The 23,109-nt window shown below is 46.8% G+C and overlaps 1 protein-coding gene across 3 annotated transcripts in view; it reads right to left on the reverse strand.

Moving 5' to 3' along the window:
• The window catches only part of LOC147033746 (ubiquitin domain-containing protein 2-like), a 47,060-nt gene that overhangs the window by 12,962 nt on the left and 10,989 nt on the right, over positions 1 to 23,109 (reverse strand). For 2 of the 3 annotated variants that reach the window (XM_085870002.1, XM_085869994.1), the window contains exons 2-3: positions 16,874 to 17,110; positions 16,452 to 16,559 (exon numbers count right to left, since the gene is read on the reverse strand). In XM_085870002.1, the coding sequence (XP_085726128.1) occupies positions 16,452 to 16,559; positions 16,874 to 17,105 (340 nt within the window). In that variant the 5' untranslated portion in view covers positions 17,106 to 17,110. The remainder of the gene's footprint in view (positions 1 to 16,451; positions 16,560 to 16,873; positions 17,111 to 23,109) is intronic. The other variant, XM_085870010.1, reaches the window with a different exon arrangement.

The following is a 23,109-nucleotide window of genomic DNA, read 5'->3' on the forward strand; positions in this document are numbered from 1 at the left end:
ATGACAGTATATAACTGGATTGGGATTCAAAACCAAGCTAGACAGCTTAGAGCGAGCGCAAGTACCTCTCAGCTATCCTGCCCTGATGTTAATGATACGTTTCATTTTTTTTTATTATTATTTGTATTTATCCAACGAAATGGTTGATAAGGAACGGCTGGCTTGGCAAGCAATTAGCCATATTAAATGCACACCTCCCAGAGATGTCCGAATTAGACAAATGAACAGTTTTTTTTCTTTTTTTAGGCAGTCGGAAGTGCTGCTAAATTCAATTCTGGAGCCTCAATATTGTAATTCAGCTTAGTTTAAGAGATTGTGCAGGTTATGGCATGTGTGGAAATTAAATCAAGCTATGGATGCTGGGGTCTCCAGGTGCTTATAAGCACTACAATATATCCAGCAATTTGTAGGTATGATGATCAGGCATTCAAAAATATGAGTGAGGAAAGTGAAAAAATTAAAATATCGTTAAGAAATTGTGGTCTGTTCCAAACCAAGGCATGGTTGAGCAGGCCAAACAAAATGGCGAATGAAGACCCAAGCAAGGTAACCCAGGATATGCCTAACGAGCCCAGAGAGCGAGGTGGCCGAGGATACGTGTGATAAAATATATAATTAAATAAGGCAGTTAATTATCTTCAAAAGGGGTGTTTTAATTAACCCAAACACCCATTTTTCACCCATGCACTCCCTTGGAGTTCCCCCAGTCTGCATGCAAAGTTTCAGGCTGCTGGGCTTTATGGAGGAAAAACACAAACACACACACACACACACACACACACACACACACACACACACACACACACACACACACACACACACACACACACACACACCAAAATGAGACATGCCTAATATGTTGGCATTCTCAGGTTGCCACGATAGGCAGTCTGTATGGGTGTTCATACAAAAGTACAACTCAGTCCTCAAGGAGATCCAGTAAGACATGATGGGTTGCATTGTTTCACTGCAAAAACCATGACACGTTTGAAGAATGCCTCCGCGAGAATGATGTCATTCCAACTCAAGAAGAGTGAGCCAAGGTGCACCAACAACTGGCAGAAATAAAACATGTTAAACTCCTCCAGAAGATTGATCTGCTCATTGCATATACTGTAGGGAAGCATTGCTCTTCACAGTTTGCAGGTTGTGGTGTTATTTCAATATTGGCCTTCAGCTCATCATTTTGAGCGTGCTGTTGATGGGGGTGGGGGGAGGTGTATGAATATGTTACACGAAGGTGTCAGGTTCTACATACTGGATGGAAGATGGACTGTGATAAATTAATTGACCACAAACTTTACAATGATGCCGTATCGTCTCTAATCACACCAAGTTACCGTTACATTCACAATGAGCGGCGCAGTAGACAATGTGGTCAAAGGAAACACGGGCAACCTTGGGCCCACATAGTCTCCAATGGGCACAAGCGCCGGAACACAAATACAAACTGATGTGGAGGAGAAATGTACTTCTATACAAGTAGATCCTCGAGAAACTGACGTGGCTACGATAGCTTTGAGGGGGGGGGAGAGGCAGGCACCCTGTTGGCTGACCGGATTGAAGGAATGCCTGAGGAAGAGATCGAAAAGTTATATACCTGGTATGAGGCCCAACTGAGGGCCTTATTAACGAAGTCCCTCGGAATTGCGATGCTCCAGGTATGCTGGTCGGATGTTATCCATCCCACCCAAAACTTGTTGCGGAACTTGAAGAAGACCCCATTGTAGGACATGCCCTTAGCATCACTAAGGCATGTACCTTGCTCGACTCATAACCTCAACAACTTTGAAGTAGTGCCAATTTGAAGCATTGCCAGTATAAAAGTACAGTACAGAATATGGAGATGGAGCAACCAATGGCAGCAGAAGCTGTCCCAGCAGCACCAACACCAACTGCCAAGCAAGTTATTCCAACAACACTGACAAGGTTCCGACACTGATCACAGCTGTTCCGACAATGAAAGATCCTAAAAAAGGTTGAGGCCGAGCAGAAGGGGGCGACAGCACACAAGGCAAACAAGAAGCAATTCCTCACCGAGCTCCAGGAGATAAAGGCAAGCATGGTGGTTGAGAATGACTACTGTTCAGTCAGTGCTCCTGTTCCAGTTGCTACAATTGTTCCAAAGGAACTGGAACAGAAAACAGACTCTCGAAGAGCTGGTGGAACCACTGCAGGTGGAACCACGACACCTTATATGTTGATTGGTGGCTTGGGTGTTACGGCTCCAGTGAACTATCCTGTGTGCCCATACTGCAAGGAGGGTTGGAACAAACCAAAGGTGGACCGCAGAGATAAACAATTCAACAAACCAGACCCCACTATAGGCATTGAGTAACTGACAACATTGTTGCTCAGCAAACAATTTGTAGGAAGTCAACTCCAATCGCCAAAGGTGAAATGCTGGGCAAAATATGCAGTCCTTAGCGGCTTGGCCATTGGATACACCCGCCTTAGCAAAATGATCAAGGGGCACACCCCACGTCGGCCTTGATCTTGATGTCACAGCAGCTTGGGCCACAAGAGACATGCTCATCAAGCAGGGGATTCTCCCTGCTGACATATTGAAATAATCAGTCTATAGGACATTCAGCTCTTCGAGCGGACAGCCATGGCCGCTATTGTGATGATGGTTGGTGGTGCCATAGTAAATGCTTTGGAGTTCACGGGGTCCAGCTACGGGTTCTCCAAGCTCAACTCTGCTCACGCTGATGCAGAACGCACACGCCATAAGGCTACAGAAGAATTGCAGATCGTACAAACAGAATGATGCCAAAAGAGAACGAAACACCTTGAGTGGATCGAGGATCTCTGCAGGCAAGGACACGCTGTGCATGCATTCCAAGATGCAGACTCCGCAGGCCACCAGAATTACCAAGTCACGGGAACCCGGCTCAAACCCTTTGGGCAAGAGCCTACTCTTTCCGAACATCGATTTACCTTCAGATGACTAAAAAGATCACGAGATCATGTTTATCATCTTGGGAATGGGTGCCACAATTCTCATTGCCCACAAACTCAAGATCCACAATCACAGCAAGTTGCTTTTATTTTTTTTGGTATGCATTGTCAAGGCTCGTACAAGAGCTCAGATCAAGGGGCACGCCCCACACGAGGCAGCATGCTTTCTTGCTTCCCCCGAGGCTGAAAATATGCCCCAAAGTAGCAGCTCCCGTTTTAGAGCTGAAACTGCAATGCTATTCTGACAATGAATCAGAAAGTAATGACCGAGACGGTGAGAGATGCAAGTCTGCCCCAAATATACTATGCTCAGGGTGGATCACAGGATGTTACTGGTCTTCACAGCAAGCTGTCCAAGGTGGCAGCCTCAAGGGAGAGAGTCCAAAAATAGGTGACAGCACTGACCCTGTAACACCCAGGCCAAGCGATCCCAAACTATATACGCCCACTTCTCAGAAACAACCCCCAGTAAAATACATCAAGCTGACTTGCTCTTTCTTCCATACAACAGGGGCTACAAATATGCTCTCTGTGTAGTTGACATTGCCAGTCGTTTCAAGTCAGCCAGACCACTAAAAAAATGAAATTGCAGCTTCCGTTGCCCTCGAGTTGGTGGCATCTATAAGGGGGGGCCACTGGCCTGGCCTGAGACTCTCATGGGAGATGATGGGAGTGAGTTCAAGGGGGGACCACAGCCAACTTGAAAAAAACATGCGGTTGTTGTCCACCATACACAACCTGAACATCATAAAAGCCAAGCATTTGGGGAGTCCTTTCACCGGTAGCTCGCACAGAGACGATTGAGAAAGCAGTACCAAAAGGAACTCACAAACCAAAGAATGTGTTTCCATGCTACAGACCGTCGTTGCGGACATTAACTCAACCAAGACATGCTAGACTGGTATTACCCCAGTTGTGGCCATAAAATTGAAACAAGTGCACACAGCGGGCTGGAAGCCGCCACCCTCCCACACCCCCCGCCACCACTTGTAGTAACGGAAGAAGTTCTGCTTGAGGTCAACAGTTTAGTGCAGTGATCTCCACTATTGTTTTTTTTTTTCGAATGGGGGGGGGGGCACTTTTGCTGATAGGGCATCAGTATGAGAGCCACTATACCGCCTGCAGGACTCCGTCATGGCTGCTATTAGGCCCGGCCCCTATGTATTCATCTTTGTGTTGTTAACTGGGCTGCAAGCAGAATTGTTTGGTTACTGTAATGTTACTTTTATGCTTGACGTTGTAACACTCATTTGAAACCAATGGGTCAATTGGATAGCATTTATAGTAGATTATGGTGGAACGTTTTCACATTTGTGCATCATCAGCCACATCAGGGGCCACCCTTTAGGCCAGGAGGATCTGCCAGTGGCTCACAGACCATGCATATTGCTGCCAATGAGGAAGACCCCCCCCCCCCAGGGGAAGGGCAGGCAGCAGGCTACTGACCCTTGGTATATGCACAAATCATATCCCATCCTCCGCAGAGTCATTGAGCCAGGCCAACCATTGCTGTATTTTACAGCATACACAAAGCATGGGTACACAAGGTCTCAACTTAGACCACTTAGCACTTAATGCCTTAGCACTTATGATTGATATTGCAGGAGCGGCAAGCTAACTGAACATTTCCAGGGATATGGCCCTGGTTGTCATCGATACTGAACGCTTGCTCGTGGAGATGGGCATAGCCTTGCATCATGAGCGGTACTGAACACAGGATGCACTCATTTTCTGCAGCAGCACATATGGTTGGCTGCATCCTAGACCTGAGCCTCTCTGCATCTGGTGGTGTCTTCATGGGGGTCCTCCTTTTCCTCTTATCTTCCACAATGTCGCTTGGTCTGAGTATCGATGAGGGCCTCATTTGGTGTGGCTGACGCTTTGTTGGAACCACCACATCTCCGACATCACGAGGAAGGACGCACACAAACTGATTGACAAATCTGGCACAGTTGACCCCTGTGTCAACCACATTAGTCACACAGCCCTCAAGCATGTGGTCAACAATGAACAGGTGGATTGGTGGCTGAATGGTTTTGCCTTGAACCCAGTGTACAGTACCCCAACCAGCATACTTGTACTCCGGGGTAAGAACCCCCCTCAATCAGCTTCAGTAGCACCTGAACAAAAGGACCCTTATAAGCCTGGATATATTTACGTTATCCGGGGATCAGGACTTCCTGACCGTTTGCGGTAGCGATGGGCGATACCCTATGAAACGGGAATCAAATCCAAGCCAGGGCAGTCGAATAATTTTTCTTGTGGTGGACCAGCAAGCGGGTTTATACCTTCGCCCCCAACCGGTTAGTGGAGCAAATTCATGCATCGGTTGGTTTTGTTTGCTAGATAGCCTTGTCAAATGCCCTGCATTTCCACACAATGGGAAAGACACACAGCTGCTCGAGGTTGAGCTGACACCACATGCGCTCTTATAAGTCATCAAGCCATGATATTGTCCCAGTGGGGCAGGTGCCTGCTGCACTGCTGGAACTGTTGTCAGAGCAAACACTGTATGGCTGGTTGAACTGTTCACACAGACAACTGTAATCTGTCTGAAACCAATGTACGTTGGCTTTGCCGGCCCATTTTGTGAACACGTTGAGATCTGTTGTCACCCCACGGTGGCAATTGCGACCAGTCATCAACATAAATCACAAAGCAGGTCCTGCAGGCAAGGTACTCAAGGATCATGCGCAGAATTATTATCTGAATTTTACAACACTTATCAACAATGACGACATCGGCCAAAGTCAAGCTGCCAAGTCAAGCCCCACTGTCAAGTGGGGATCGTTTTAATGGTTCTCAGCAAGGTCATTCTCCAGGGTCAATACGAAAAGCCTCCGTCCACGGAAGGTGTAGACAGCCCACTCAGTTTTCTTTTCTGCATTTTCTTTTCTTTTTTTCTGCTTGAAAGTCGAAACCACAAACCTCTTCAATTGCAGGTGGGTCCATCGGCAAATCGACCCAGATGCATGATTGTTGTGGCATGGAATTATGATGCGTCCATGTTTGTTGTACTTCCCGGAATCCCACGTGGTGTTATCTCAGGCATCAACCACCATCAGTTTGGTTTTGAGAGCAGTTTCTAAGGTAACCACATCCTCCTTAGTAGTGTAACCATTGCATCAAACTGCTCCAGTGCCGTACGGCGAGCCTTGGTCAGCCCAGCTGAGCGCATAGTGCCTCTGTGCTGAAAGTGATAGGTAATGCATCATACAACACAATTGGTAAACTGAGGGTCACCCCCGTCTGGGGCATTCATTGGACCTGGTTCACCATTTTTGACGGGCAATGGGTGAAGTTCATCGTGTACATGGACTCAATACACTCTGCCCCTATATCTGTTCATCAATTCCATGCAGGGACCCAGCTGTGACTTGGTCACCTCTAACAACCTTTCCTTTGATCTTATGCTCCGATAGCCTTTTCTACCACTGTATTGGTGGCTTTCCCGACTACAGTAAATAGCCTATACATCTGCTTCGGGATTTTTTCTGGCATTTCAAGCACTTCGTACATCATATGCAATGTGACTTTCATCTTGACCCACCCATAAGAAACCCAACATATAAAACCATCAAGCATTCGAGCAGGACCCCGGCTAATAGGTTCGACCTCAATTTGTAGTGTTCCACCGAACATCGTGGCGGCTTCTTCAGCAATTTCATCCAGAGAGATGTAGCGACCCTTCTTTATATAAAATCGGTCATCGGTAAACAGTCGGTAAACAGTCGGTAAACAGTCGGTTCACACGATCTCCATATAAACTATAGAAGAGAGCCGAGTCAAACTTTTGCACCACTTTTATGGCCAGAGTGGTGAGAGGTTCATCTTTCAATCGAGACTTCAGGAGCTGGGGTCCTTCCCAATTGATTGAATGAGCAAGGGGTTTGCACCACTGCCCAAACTGACGGGATCGATAGGCTCGTTTTCTGATCCTCTGGGCAGCCGACAGATGCAAGAGTGGTTTATATTTGACCCGCTAGTTGTAGGTATTAGCCCCAACGCTAGTTGTGACATCATGATGCCGATGATGGCCTTTCTTGTGGGGGTCGTCTTCATCTCCCCATATGATGGGAAATCACCCGGTTTGTTTAGTCCGAACGAGCCTCATATATGACCTTGATGAGACTGGGTTTATGGAGCTTCTATATACCTGTAAGCCCATATTGCCGTGCTAATACACGGAGGTCTTTAACGGTTGGCATTTTTCAGACCAATATACCCAAGGGGGGATTTGTCCAATTTGTTGTTTGAAAAAGCAAACGGCTACGCTTATATCAAACAGATGTAAAAGGGAGCAATATATTTAATTGAAATGATAATCCTGCAGTAGCTCTGTTGGTACTGACTGAAAGAACCTCCGATGCGTGTTGCTCTTTATATACTAGCCCATGTTGTGTGTTGTTACCCCCACAGCCACGTCAAAGTCTCGACTCTGCTCGAGTGCAAATTCTAAAACCCTGACAATTGTGGTAATGTCGCCACTTTCCCAGCCGCTGTCAATGATGCCGACAGCTCATAAACACGTTTAGCACATGTTTAAGTTATACCAATAACAATCCAAACACAGTAGTTTTATTGTGCCATTCTTCTCAGCATATATACCTGGTGATATATCTCTCTAAACTATATTCATTTCAACTATCCAACTGCGAAGAACCAGTGCGCTTATGCTACCACTGGAACGGTAGTTTGCAACTGACTTCCAGCCCTCAAATAGATTCTCAAGCCTCTTACAGATCTTCTGCCAGATTGTCAATGCGGTCATTGGCCCTTTCCAGGTCCTCTTTCAGTTCCTTGATGTGTTAGTTGAGACTTTTCAGATATACTTCCAGTCCCCCAAAGTAATCATTGGCCCTTTCCTGGTCTTCCACACTTGCATATTTCTCAGCCATTGTGGTCTCCATTTCATTGTCCATTGTGTTGGAATAACAAGCAATGACATTCCTTTTATCACTGGGACATACTATATGACCATGGGTGTATGTAATGGGAGTGACAATTACTCAATATAACTCAATACGAAAACGATCTAGGCGGCTATCGCGGACCTCAGCATTGAGTTTTGGTGCTGGGGGCTGCAACTGGGCAAATGGAGTGGCCCCCATGGGTTAGGATGAACTGTGATTGCCCCTCACCCCTCCTCCCACATCACCGATCAGTCACTAAACATGTGAATATGGCTTATGGATCATTGTGGAGAAGCCAGGGCTGTTGCTCTTGACATCTTGAAGGCTTTTGACAAAGTGTGGCACAAGGGCCTCATCCATAAGCTCAAATCATCAGACATCTCTGAAAAATTGCTTGATTTCTGACTTTCTTGCAAATTGTCAAATTTCTGTGGTACATGAGGGACAGTCGTCCCCTGTCCATAATACGAATGCTGGTGTTCCTCAGCCGTCTGTGCTGGGTCCAATATCGTTCATGTTTCACCAATGGATTATTCACCTTTCTGTTATCCATCTGCTTGGATCAGATATCAGCTTATACCTCAGCTGGGAAAAGTACATCTCTGGTAGAGAAAAAAAAAGAGCCTCCCAGCACCTTGGTTGCTTATCTCATGCTTGGTGATACCTTCCTCAAGCTGCAATGCTCCATCTATACAAGGCCACAATATGACCTGTTGTGGAGTATCATTGTCACATTTGGGCTGCTGCTCTGGCCTATCACCTATCTCTCCTTCACAGAATCAAACAACATGCTGCCATTCTGGTGGAACAGGAGTTGGCATCATCCCTGGAACGTATCTCACTCCGCCACACAGTTGCTTCTTTGAGCCTTTTCTAAAAATATTACCATGAAACGTGCTCCGAGGGTCTTTCACAGGTTGTTCCACCTGAGCATAATTTGGCAGTTTCTTCCCATCCATACACTGCATCCGTCCCGAGGAGTAAGACTATGAGGTACTCTTCGTTCCCCCACTGCATCACTTTGGAACAGATTACCTGCATCCTACTTCCTCCTCAATTAAAGAGGAATGTCAATAGATTCCTCCTCTCTGTTTAATATCTATACTTTATTTTGTGTAGCCCCCCCAATTTGAGTGGTATTGGGCTTTGTGGTGGGCAAAATCTAATTTATAGTTAAAAAAAAAAATCACCTTCTTCCTTTTATCATCAGATGGTTTGGCAGTCATGCCTTTTATAATCTGTCACCTCAATCTCCTATTATTGTGGATCTTGTATAAATAATAAAAGAGTATGACCCAGTGTTCATAACAATCTTCTGTAATACGAACGAATAAGAGTTAACCATAATGAGTTGACTAGCATCACAGGTAGACCAGACCAGGTGGGGCAAACAGATGATACTACCCTGAAAGTCATTAAATAATTATCACCTGAGTTTTTAAACAAACAATCCATGTGCTTGGTCTCGACTACTTCCTAAAGACGTTTTTTTGGGGTACATCGTCGAGGCTCATAGAAAAGTGAAAGAGAAATCTTCATGTGAATTTGAGCTCAATCTCTGGGATTCAAGTTCAATGTCCTCACAAGTAGTACCCAGATACCACGCCATTTTCACGAGCATGCAGTTGGATTCAAAGTCTGGTAAGATAAATTGGACAAGATCTTTGGAATCAAATTGCTAGTGTGTAATATCATTGTGGAATATGGAGGGCAATGAGCAATAAACACCTGCACAGAATGAAGAACGAGCTGAAAAGTCCGTAACTATACAAAACCTTGCTGGCATTTGCAGCGCAAGCATAAATGATCCAAGAAACAATTGTTCATGGAAAAACAAAAAGGCATATCATGTTTAAAAAGCTCAAATGAATTTGCTGCTCACAGATTTCAATGCTCTTTGGGTTCCAATCATTCCAGCTGGGCACGTGATGAACAAACAATGCTCTTTGGGTGATGCATTCGATTCTCGTGTGAGTGATGGATCTTCAGCCCCACTTGACCAAACAAGAAAGATGTCATGCATAGCACAATAATTGCAAAATCCATCAAACAAATTTGCAAATCCTGTTCAAATTACAAGTCAATCGGACGAAAAACGACAATTTTAGAAATCCGACCCATGTTTACCTTTTGGCCTATGTCAACCTCAAAAATACTTGTTCATTGAATTCAATAACCTGATATTCAAATTTCAAGTCAATGGGATGAAAATTGAGGATTTCAGAAATTTGACAAAGTTTTTGAACTTTGGCCAATGCTGACCTCCTGACCTCAAAAATAGTCTTCTTGCTTATAAATGCCGAACTCTACTATGTGGTGAAGTTTTATGAAGATCTGTTTTAAATTGTGACCCGTAGGCAATTGACAAACAAAACAAAACAGAATAACGCACAAGACCAACCAACATACTTGGGGAAAAAAAAATTATTCCATTTTCACAAGTAATCCTAACTATATATATATATATATATATATATATATATATATATATATATATATATATATATATATATATATATATATATATATATATATATATATTTAAGAATTAGCGACGGAGGGATTCTCAATCCACTCCGGAGATGGAGTCTCCGGGGTTTATAACGCCGGCCGGCTCGGCACAAGCCTCGGGTCACGCGTCTTCAATCACGATACCAACGTAATCCTGAATCTTACCAGTTGGGGAAATAGAACCCCGGTTATAGACTGGTTGTGTCAGATGCCGAGTGTTTTCTGCCAGTCTGTAACCATTTTGGTTTTATATGGCAATCGAACGGATTATTCCTCGACGTGACACAAATTAATCCATAGCGGCAACTTCATACGAATTAACCAGATTTATTGGGGAACATCGGGGAACACGACACAAGCAAACCATTCACGACGATGTTTTTGTTAACAATCTTTAACCCGTTCTTAACTAGGGAACCACGGACTACAGGTTTCGAGGGGGTCCCTTCCGAGATATGCCTTATACAACACGTGCAGACAAAGACAGACAGCATGCATGCAAGACAGAGTACTTGGTGATGTCTCATGGACGAGAGGACAGTGTCAAAAGCACGAATGTCACTCGCAACAGGCGAATGTCCACGGATTCGAGCCCCAGCTCGAACGCGCCGCGTGGCAAGATGGCGGCGCCGCACTCTTTCCTTTCCTTTCCGCACGCTCTGACCCCGCGTAAGGTCGACGATGGGCCTCAGCTGATTTCTCTCAAGGTTCAGCGTACAAATCCAGGCCTGGCCTGTTCTCCAGACAAGGCCCAAATCGAGGTGCCGGGCTCCGACAAGCAGATCGGCAAACGTGTCGAGCCGTTGGTGTGAGCAGGGACCGTCAGAGGCTCCGTCGTCTCCTCTCCTGCCTTCCCGCCTCGAAGCCCGACTTCCCAACTCCGTCCTCTCAGTTTCTCTCTCTGTCGAATCACCTTTTCTTTCCTTTTCCACGCTCGCCTCTCAAAGCCGGCTGCGTCTCTCTCACGGCAGAATCCTCGACGTGCAGGCAGGTTCAGCGCCTCTCACGGCAGATCCAACACTGTGCCTCCTTCGTTCGCTCGCTTCGAAGCCATGAGCGCTCCTCGAGAGCGACTGTTTCCACACACTGAACCCTTTTATGAAGCCTTAGTTTCTCTCGCTTCGACACACTGAGTTCGCCTCGAGAATGCGACTGTTCTTCACACACAGCACTCTTTTAAACCGAATGCAGTTTTGTACTTCTGCCAAACTGAACCTTTTCTCACAGTTTCTTTCGTTCGCTCCCTTCGAAACATGAGCATGCCTCCCTCAGTGAAGCCGACAAAACTCCTCCCCTTAGCTCCATCTCCTCTTTTTGGCCACACCCTCTCAGCCGACTGGGTGGGGCATCGTCCTGGATGGGGAAGAAGAAGAGGGAGCTCTCGTTCCACCACCACCGCACAAACAATAATGCAGCCTCTCATACCTCCCGACACACATGTAACGTCCATTTTACCAACAACCTAGCTAAACATGCATTTATTGGGGGATCTGAGCTTATTCTATATTTAGTAGTTCAATAAGGGCCATTTCCGTAACTATACATATATATGTAAATAATTCACGTTCGGTGTTTGTGTGTTACTTGCAAAATCGAAGATTTTAAGTATATTGGTGAGTCCATTTTGTTATTCTGTTGTTGTCTGTTTGTTGTCTGCAGGTCAGAATTTGAAACCGATCTTCACGAAACTTCACCACATGAGAGAGTTATATAAAGGAAGAAGCCTATTGTGTGAGGTCAAAAGGTCAAAAGGTCAACAACTTCGGTAGGATTTCTAAAATCCTCAATTTTCATCAGATTCACTTGAAATTTGAAGAGGAGTTGCATATTTGGTCATTGAATTCAACCTCCAATTATTTATGAGATCAAATTTGTTTCGTGAATTTTGCAAGCATCGTGCTCTGCACGACTTCTTCTTGCTTGCTTGCTTGTCGAGCTACTCCTCCAGTTCTGGCCCAATTACATCCAGACTTGCTGCATCGGATCAGCACAACCGCAATTAGTATATAGGAGAGGTTTTAATCTTTGCCAGTGGTCTTTGGGAGAAGGGTGTGAGGAGGGGGTCACAAAATCTCCCTGTAAATGTGCATCGTGTCGCGTCACCTCCAGATGGAGGAGGGTATCACAAGTCTCCACCATTTACAGTGCAGTATTCCTGTCACGTTTTCCAGTGCAATGAGGTATTTTGAATTATAAGCAGTAGGTATGTTTTTGCTTCATGGACGTAACCAGAGTTATTAATTTTTCCCAATACGGAGCTGTCACTTGCCTATACACCACCCAAATAAAGGTATGCGTCAGAAGAACATGCTGCATGCTTCAAACAAGATCGCCCGGAGGGTGGGTACTCTACTAGTAATCATAAAAACAGTATCGAGGAATGGTTTGGTCCAAGATAAGCCACAAATGGTTCTGCAGCTGACATTTTACCATGGACAGAGTGCCATTTTGTTTTGCCTTTGGACAAGACAATGTCCCATCACTTTATTTTTTTTTTAACTACACGATTCTCCGTTAGCACGTTCGCAGTTTCCTCCTGAGTATTAGACAACAAGGGGGGGGGGGTGGGGGATCAGAGGATGAACAATTGTCAAAAATTTTGGCTATACACAGCATGCACACCCAAACTCCTAAATTCCACCTACAAATGACATTCCAACAATCAAATACACACAAGGAACTTTGGCAACTTATATCATGGCCAAAGGCCAAAATGAGGTAAGCTTTACAATTGTTAATCTTACAAATATTTTTAAAACAGATATACAAAAAAAAAGAAACAAGAGGAGAGCAAAAAACAAACAAAAAACTAAACAAGTCGAGGTACATTCATAGTACACCGCCCCCCATGCCAAATAACAAATCCTCCAGCGCGCGACATTGCCGGAGCGCCTTCAGTGCCCGGTGATGCCGCCGTGCAGAACATGTCGATGGAATTGGGAGGGAGGGGTGTACAATTGATTGACTAATTTCTGAATCAATTGGCTAATAGGATAACAAAACCACGTGTTTCATCCGAATCTGAAACCTATTGAAAAATCAAGTAATCCATTGAAAAATGAACCATTAAATCAAAATACACTTTGTAGCCAAATCACTTATTCACTGTCATGTCCAAATATAAGCTTACTAGCTCAAAGGGTGCCTGAGATATTGCCCAGTTGAGCAAGAAAATAAATAAGTAATCAAAAAATTAAAAAACACCATTTTTTCCAAATCAAATATTCACTTTTATCCCCAAATTTCAGCTTCCTAGTTCAAAGAATGGCTGAGATGTGGCCCAGACAAACAAACAAACAAGAAAGCAAACAAGAAAACAAACGAACAAACGGAGTAAAAACGGAGTACTCCCTTCCTTCGGCACCCGGCGATGACAGCATGCAATGCCTACATATGGAATTCAGTTAATAGTTTCGAGTTCCGTAATTGGTAGACACAATGAGATATGTCTGTGGGTAGCAAATGGTGAAGCCTGGGATTTGACAGCAGTCTCACAAAAGAACGGCAGAGTTGATCACATCTGCTCTCGAGTGACTCCAGACCGCAATCGTGTGAAGCCTCCAAATAACTGATAGTTAGGACAAGGATAACTATGCAAGCTCTTTCCTGAACAATTTAAATTGCATTGATGCTTTAAAATTCCACTCGACCGCACAGGAGCCTCATATTGTTGCGGGGGCGGGTATCGGTGGCAAGCACGACTGCTAGAGGGAGCAGTAGAGTCGGCTCCACCGAACACACCGGAATTGAGGTCGTGCCTTTTGGATAAGTCCGAAAGGCACGGGTCCCTTACTGGACCATGAATCGCCAATAATTTGACCGTGTGGGGTAGGGTCAATTGCCAAACTTCAATATACCTAAGTACCCATGCGGACAAAGCTACCGGGGAATTCACACCCTCGACGGACCTCGAGCGGAACGAGCCGTTACCGAGCCCGAACAGTGTGTTACCTGAGCGGAGATTACCAAGGCCCGTCGGACCAAATGAACAATTTACGGCCTCACTATCTCTCAACACACACCGTGCCAAGCCAATGAAAGAAACACAGAAATGAGCTGGAACATTTAACAAAAGGGATATTTATTTATAATGTGGCAGGGAAACACGCAAGAAGGCAGAGTTAACCGAATAAAAGGAATGCAATTTATACACACGGCACTTAAACGTTTCTACTTAAAAGACGGGCCCACACTCAGACACACACACCCCAAAAATAAATGGTGGTGGCGGCCTTTATTGATACCCCCAGCTTGGAGGGAAGGTGAGCTGGAGGTAAGAGACTGGCTTGGACCTTTCCGCTTCGTGCGGTTCTCGACGATCTGGCCCGGCGGGACTCGAACCCGCAACACGATGACGCTCCAAGCACCAAGTACAGAGGGTAGTGTCGGTCGCTGGCACGCTCCACTGGCAAAAAGGCGACGAGGCAGGCAAAACAAGTCAGCTGGGCAGGCAGGCAAGTGATTCTCCTCCGGCTCGCGATTCACGGCACGAAGACTCTCTCACCGGGTCGCCTCCACACAATTATCAATTATTCTTGACAGGTGGGAAGGATCCGTCTCGTGTCATGCCCCTAATCATTGGACAGGCGTGTCGGACGATATCCCGGACGTCCGAGATTGGTCAGGGGGGTGGGTGCTCATGTCTCCACCCCTCGACCAGGAAGTCAAGCAGCAATATGTTGCATTGGCTCCCCATTGGCCGAGAGGCGGCAGACGTGCTAGCACCCCTCCGATTGGCTGAGAGGGGTGCCATTCCCGTATTTGTTGCGAAATCCAAGACGCCAACATCCAAAGAAACCCCGCCTGGCACATTGGACTCCGCCGACGGCTGTGCTTGACACGCATGCGCGTGGGAAAGGCCGATGGTGAAGAAGTGAAGATGGACGTTGTTGTTGTTGTTGAAGTTTAAAAAGTAAAAATCCTAACTATATAATAACTCACAGCGCACGTACAATTAATCACCCATTAAACATAGGACGGGACCCTAACTAGAAACACGTACTTACCGATATAGCTGATCTATAGGACCTGGCTGTTGTGTGCATTAAGCTTCCAAATTCGCAACAATATTACAATGCAGGGCAGACGAAAGATGTGAAGATGGTTACAAGATCATTACTTGCGAGGAAATGATACTTCAACTTCCAAAGCATATACAAATGACTGTTAGCTCATTGAACAAAAAAAAATTCACATCTGCCTGGACAAAAATACCCAAGTGATAATACATGTTAGAATTTTGGATTGCCAAATCATTCAGTGGTTTGTTTCGAGCGAAACAGATGTCAGCGAGAACAGCACTCGATCGAGCACATACCTCTACCAGGCTGAACAGATTAGGTTTTGTATCCTACCGAAAGGCCAGATCCCAATCCAGTTCATCACCAAAATCTAACTGATTCGTCCGTGTCACAAATCCAACCTGTCCACCAATTTTCGTCCAAATCTGTCAATAACTTTTTGAGATATCACACGATATATCATTTTTAGCCCGATCACTCAATGGTGAAGGAGGAGGAGATTGGGACCATACTCTGTGCAGAGCGTTGTTGCTGCTTCATCAGTCTCCTTGGCTATTGGGCACATTCCTGGACGGGTTGCCACTCCGACAGTATACAAGCATTGCTGGCACTCATTTTGCCGACCTCGGAAGGATGACAGGTCGAGTTAACCCCACCTGGTATTAATTCAACAGCTGAGTGGGATTTGAACTCAGGACCCAAGATCCAAAGCCCACCACCCTGACCATTAAGCCAAACCCAGGCATAAGCCAACACTGGTGAAGAATCACTTGAGAAGTTATCGCATCCAGATTTTCACCAAAATCTTATCAATTCATAGTTGTCAAACACCCAACAATGTCCACCAAGCTTCATCCAAATCCATCCAGAACTATTTGAGATATCCTGCTGACATACAAACAAGTTGAAAATAAAACTTCAGTCTACCTACGGCGGCAGAGGCAAAGATGGATAAATTCAGGAAATGAAAAGAAGAGGGTAGGAGAGGAGAGTGAGGAAGCGAGAATGGAAGTTAAGACCAAGGGGAGGGAAGTAGTTGATGTACGGGGCAGATAGGAGTGGTCGAGGTCCCTATGTTGGAGCATTTCCTGGATGTCAATTCTGGACGTGTCATCACTCTGTTTCAATGTATGGAAATCTCCACCATGATCAGCTATGGGGTCAAAAAATAAAAATGGAAAACTAAACTAGTTTTTTTATAAAAACGAGTCGATCTGCAATGATAGAAAAATAAGAACAATCCATTTTCAACCAAATGCTAAGCGAGGTATGCAAACCAGCATGTGAGGCAATGCTTGGGGCATGAGCCCTTCTTAAACACGAGAGAGAATAAACCCCACACCAATGAGGGCAATACAACAAGGTCTGACCCACTCCACCACAAGACTGCTCCATGTTGGGGTGAGGGAGAGGGGAAGTTCCACCATTTTGCACATATAAAAACATGGCTCTTCACACATAACTCACCATGTGGCAGGGAAATGTTCGCACAATCCAAAATAGCTTGGGCCAGCTCCAGATCTTGGTGCTCAAAGGCACTGGTAACAGCTTTGAGCGCATCCCAGATCTCAGCATGACCATCAAACGCAGGTGCCGTGTCCCAGAACTCATCACGCTTGCTGTAGAGCTGTTGCTCTGTCATCGGGTACTCACTCCACCACTTGAGCTTCTCCATGTACAATGGTCGGTTTCTGCACATCGCCACTGTAATGTTGTAAGTGGGTGATAAAACAAGTCGATGTCAAGACAGGTGACAGCAAAATGTGTTCCACAACTCATCCCAGAGACAAACCAGACTCGGTGGCATTGTGGTTAGAGCATTCCCTCTGGGAGATAAAGTTTCATTCTAACCTTGTCCAGAGTAAATCAAAAGACAAAAAATAAAAATAAAACTTAAAAAAAAAGAAATGCTTCGTGCTGTTTTCTTGTGTGGGGCTTAGCATTTAGAGGATGGAGCACAGACAAAAAGTTCTGCCTGCTGACTAACTGCCATGGGAAAAGCGCAACCACTAGATGGTGCCAGTCTGTTACGGATTAGTAATAAATACCACCACGTAACTGTAAATGTTGATAAAGTATGTTCAGTGGAAAAGACAATTTAAATTAAATCAGTTTGTACTGTGGGGGGAGGGGGGGGAGAGAAAGCAGGCACTCGGGCAGTGTCCTGGCAGTCTTCGACACCCACTCCTGCCAAGTGGGGCTGTGCTGAATTAAAGGAATTTTGGGGTGCCTGAGTTAAAAGGAATGACGGACTGGGAGGAAACAATTGTTATGGGAAATGCTAACCAAGGTCACGTGCAAACATGAACAAAGGCAAGCCAATGCAGACTCGATTCCAGGCTTCAGAGTGACCTTGTACAAGTCAATATATGGCAAGCACAGAGCCATACGAGGCAGGAGAGGGAACACAATGTAACCAGAGAGAAGCTATGGAGGAATGTGCAGCATATCGAAGCTGTAGTTCGTTTGACAGAGGCTCAACAGCAATGGAGGGGCTGAGAGAGTTGCTTGTTAACCACATGGCATGTTAACCACAGCCCCGACTCTCGAACCAGCTGCATCTCCGCAGATGCTGGTCGATCTTATCTGTTGGCCGGTCATGTTCTCTATGAACCCATACTATCCTGCTGGGGTCACAGAGCCGACATCCAAGCACACAAATCCTCAATGGGCATATGGAAAAGCAAAAGGCAAGTTCCATATTCCTCATCCCTCAGCACTGCTAGATGCAGCATGGCCCTGAACAGCAAGTGGTGGACTGGGTTCATCGGCTTACTTTGGTGGTACAAAGATCACCCTGTGGGGACTGGCAACACGGCTGGCCAGTCGGACATCAATTTGTGTGCACTCGTGCACTCATCGGGGCAAAGGAGCCTGCTTCGAATGTGAACACGACAGACTCTTCCACGGGCCTTAGAAACGAGAACAAAAATTCTTCTTTTTAAAGGGTTAAAATTTGGAGGGGAGAAAAAAAATTCACAAGATGGTCAAAATATTGGAATACATCTTTCAGGTCAGGTATGGGAGCATGCGCCAGAGCAGTGCGTCGCTACGTCCACTTTCCACTGGTACTCCAGGGGCCTCCATCTGGCCATCCCGCAGGCAGATGCCAGGTGCATCCCCATCTCCTTGAGATGCCGGTCAACCTGCTGCAACCATGAGGCACGTGGTCGGCCCATTGGCCTCCTCCACTCGCGAGACTCCCTTGCTGAGAGAATGACGGACTGGGAGGAAACAATTGTTATGGGAAATGCTAACCAAGGTCATGTGCAAACATGAACAAACATGTGAGCAGGATCAGCATCAGGAAAACGAGCCACATGTCCATACAGCCGCAACTGATGCGCACGGACCATGCAGGTAACAAATCTCAGAGTCTCTCTCAGCAACCGCTCTTTGGACACAAAGTCCGACCAGCGATAGCCAAGGATTCTCCGAAGAGACCTGCTACCAAAGGAATTATGTCTCTGTCTCAGATCCTTGGTCAGAGTCCAAGAATCACATCCATAGAGCAAGACTGGAAGCACCAAGGACCTGAAGACTCGAACTTTCGTCCTCCCGCACAGGTACCGGCAGCACCACACCGCATGATCCAGTGAATCCATGACTCCCCAGGCCCGACCCAGACGTCTATTGACCTCTGACTCACACCCAGCAGAGACATGAATATCACTGCCAAGGTAAGTGAATCCCTCCACGACCTCAACATGCTCACCACAAACAGGCACAGACAGGACAGCGGCATCCAAGATGTCATTGAAAGCCTGGATCTTAGTTTTGACCCAGGAAAACTGTAATCCCAGTGGCTCTGAATCCTCATTCAGCACAGAGGGCCCCCAAAAGGATATCTAAAGTCTTCACAAAGATGACTGCAAAATCTGCGAAATCAAGTTCAGGGATCTTGACATTCCCAAACGATGCACCGCAGCTTGATCTCTCAGACATCCTCCCAAGAATCCAGTCCATACAAGTGCTGAAAAGTGTGGGGGCCAATACACACCCCTGACGAACTCCAGTAATAACTGGAAATAAGTCAGAGATGGTACCACCACACTTCGCAGCACTCTCAGTACCAGAGTAGAGTTCAGACATCAGATCGATCAGTTTTGGTGGCACCCCACGAAGACCAAGAATCCTCCAGAGGGCATCCCGATTCACTGAATCGAACGCTTTACAGAGATCAACATAGGCTGCAAGCAGCCCCTGCCGAAACTCTCATCTGCGTTCGGTGAGGACACGAAGAGCAAGGATACGGTCAATTGTTGACCTCTGTGGTGTAAAGCCTGACTGCTCTGGACGCTGGTGCTCAAGCAGATGGTGGCGAATCCTATCAAGAATTATCCAAGCAAAGACCTTGCCGGGCACTAAGAGCAGCATCACCCCTCGGCAGTTGTTGCAGTCTTGGTGATCACCTTTCCCCTTCCAGAGAGGGACAACAAGGCCCCTCTTCCAATCAGTTGGGATGATGCCTGTGTTCCAGGCAGAGCACAAAACTGCATGCAACGACACAAGTGCAGCATTTCCACCAGCCTTGAGAAGTTCAGCATGGATGCCACAGATCCCTGGAGCTTTAACCCGTTTCAACCGGTTCACCGCAGCCTGGGTTTCCACAAACAAAGGTGGACCAAAGTTGATTGGAGGGTCAGCAACAGGGATTGCAACACCCCTGACGTTCAACTCGACAGCCTGTTGGATCAGCCTGGTACAACCACTCAAACTAACCGGCCCAGCGGGCTTTCACTTCGGACTCCTCCGTCAAGAGCCTATCACCCTCTGCTATGACTGCAGTGCACCGAGGGATGGACTTGGATGAACGCAATGCGCGAATTCCCCTGTAAGCAGGATGAGAATCACCTGTCCACAGGTGATACTCTACCCCCTCAAAGATTCCTCACACATCGGTCTCCTTGTCCACCCTTAGCACACGTACAGTTTTACGCCTCAGCTCCGTGAACAGCTCAGCTCTGCCATTCAGCCTGGCCCTGCGACTCTGGTCAATGGTATCCAGTGTTCCTTGAGAAATAAAAATTCTTCTTTGCTCTGCGGTGAGTTCCAAGACATCCACCGGCAACATCAAGGACGGTGTTCTTAAAGGCACTCCACAACTCTTCAGGAACCTCCCCCCCCCACCCAAAGCACCCAGACCCCCCAAATCTCCACTCAACCTGTTCGCAAACGCCTCAGCTACTCTCTCATCCTTGAGCTTGCCAACATCCAGCCTCGGCTGAGATGGTACCATTCTCCCGAATTTAAGGTGCAGCTTCCGGGTTGCTACAACAAGCTGGTGGTCAGTATTGAGGAACTGAGCACTCTGGTGGACCATGCAGTTCTGGATCATCCTCCAGCGACCATCAACGAGGACATGGTCAATCTCCTTTGCCACACCGCCAGCGTTGGAATACCAAGTCCAGCGATGAGCTTGTGGGTGCTGAAACCATGAACCAGCCACCCTAAGTCCAAGACTTCTTGCAAAATCAAGGAACTTGGTGCTATTCTCATTCATAGGTCCTGACCCATGGGGACCAACACACATCTCATAACCATCCCTATCAGTTCCAGTCGATGCATTGAAATCCCCCAAGACTAGAAGTGTATCTCGTCTGGGGCACTGATCAACCACAGACTCGAGCGTGGCGTAGAATGGGTCCTTCATGGTGAGATCACTCGCCTCAGTCGGAGCATAGACAGAGACCAGGAAAATTACACCTAAAGAGTGACGAATCCTTAATCTCATAATACACTCGTTGACCGGTGTTCTCAATTATCATTGGGGGTCAGCTTATTGGACACAGCAACAGCAACTCCTGGGGTATGGTAACCATCAGAGTGACCAGACCAATAGTAGGTGTAACCACCCACTATGATCTCGCTGCAATCCGGTCTCCGAACCTCAGAGGAGTGCTGCAATACCGATGTCCAAACGCTTGAGCTCAGATGATAACAGAGACAGGTGATCATCCTCTCTTCGGGATAGGACATTCCAGGCACCCACCCGAAGGGACCATCTCAGGTTAACCTAAGCAGACCGCCGTCTGGTGGACGACACCCCAGCACCACTCCGACACACTCTCCCGCAATCTGACCCAGGAATATTGTTGTGGGGCCGAGTTTCGGTGGCGAGCACGACCGCTAGATGGAGCATTACAGACGGCTCCACCGAACACCCGGAATTTATAGGTCGTCACCCCAGATAACTCCGGAGCCAACGGGTCCCTTATCGGACTGAAGATCGCCAATATGTCGTCCGCGTGGGATAGGGTCAATTGCCAATTTCAATTTACCGAAATATCCACGTTGTCCAAACTCCCGGGAAATTCACTGCTGGCCGAGCTCGAGCGGAACGAGCCGTGAGCGTGCTCGAACCGTGAGTAACCCGAGCGGATGGTTACCGAGGTCTGTCGGTCCAAATGTACAACTGTGGCAGCAACGGCCTTACTAATTCAAAATACGCACCATGCTAAACCAATAAAGAAAACACAGGAACGAGCTGAAACATTTAACAGGGGATCTATTTATAATTGGGGGGGGGGAGGGAACACACAAGGATCAGAGTTATCCGACTATAAGAAGAAACGCAAATAATGTACAAGCGAAGAGCATTTAACAATTCCTACTTACAGACAGGCCCACACACAGACACACACACCCAAAAAGAAAATGGATGGGTCTTCAGTCGGTAGAGCCGGCCCAGGGTACCTGCCACGCCTCGTGCGGTCACAGACACTCGAATCACCAGAGTGGGACTCGAACCCACGACCACGACCGTCTGCAGGGCCCTCGTCGACAACCACTCACTGGCTTTGGATGCCAGGTTGGAAAATGCCTGGACTGAGAATGTCCTCTCCCACCAGGAATGTCTCACACAAACCTCGCTGCTTGGCAAAACGCCACGATCTTGCTAACTGGCCAACGCTCCTGCCATGAGCACACAGTCTCTCCACTCACTGGTGCAGAACACAACTTCTTCCTCTTCAGGAGGGAGGGATTTCTTTCCTCGCTACTCACCTCCACATTGGACGGTTCCATCGCGCGATTCGCTAGTTGCCCCCATGAATGGCCGAAAGGGGTGCCAAGTCCACTGATTGGACCGGGGGGGGGGGGGGGTGACGGCCGTCGCGGCGGACCGCCACTCAAACAAGGGGAATAATATGGTCCTGCGTGGGCTACGCTGTCGACCGTCAGCAACCTTGCTCGCATCCCCCGAATTGGGTGAGAGAGACGTCAGATCCTCGTGAACTCTGCCCACGTACGTGTGTAATGGTGCCGGTGGAGGATGGTGGAAGGAAGCGAAGGCAGATGTCGTCGTTGAAAGTTGTTGTTGTTGTAGTTGTAAAAATCCTATCTATAAAATAACTTCGCAGCACATGCACACTTAATTCCCAAAAGACATAGGGGATGGATTCTCACTAGAAACACATACTTATCGAAATAACTAAGCTACGGGGACGGCTGTCTGTATGTGTGCACAAGGCTTCCAAATTCGTAACAATATTACCCCGTGGTTTCCCTCCTATCGTCAAAGATTGGGGTTCCCGAAGGCTTTGCCCCAATCCCGTCATCCGGTGAGCTACCCTGCGAAGGGAAGCTGCACAGGAGGTACTGGGTGGGTGGGTGGATGGGTGGGTTTTCAGATTTCTTTCAAACATCTTTCAATCCTGACAAATCTCACCCTTACTATCTTTGTCCAAAAGGACCATCTGGCA

This window comes from Eptatretus burgeri, chromosome 1 (assembly GCF_056783735.1).
Source record: "Eptatretus burgeri isolate ZD-2024b chromosome 1, Ebu_testis_v1, whole genome shotgun sequence".
Taxonomy (NCBI): Eukaryota; Metazoa; Chordata; class Myxini; order Myxiniformes; family Myxinidae; genus Eptatretus; species Eptatretus burgeri.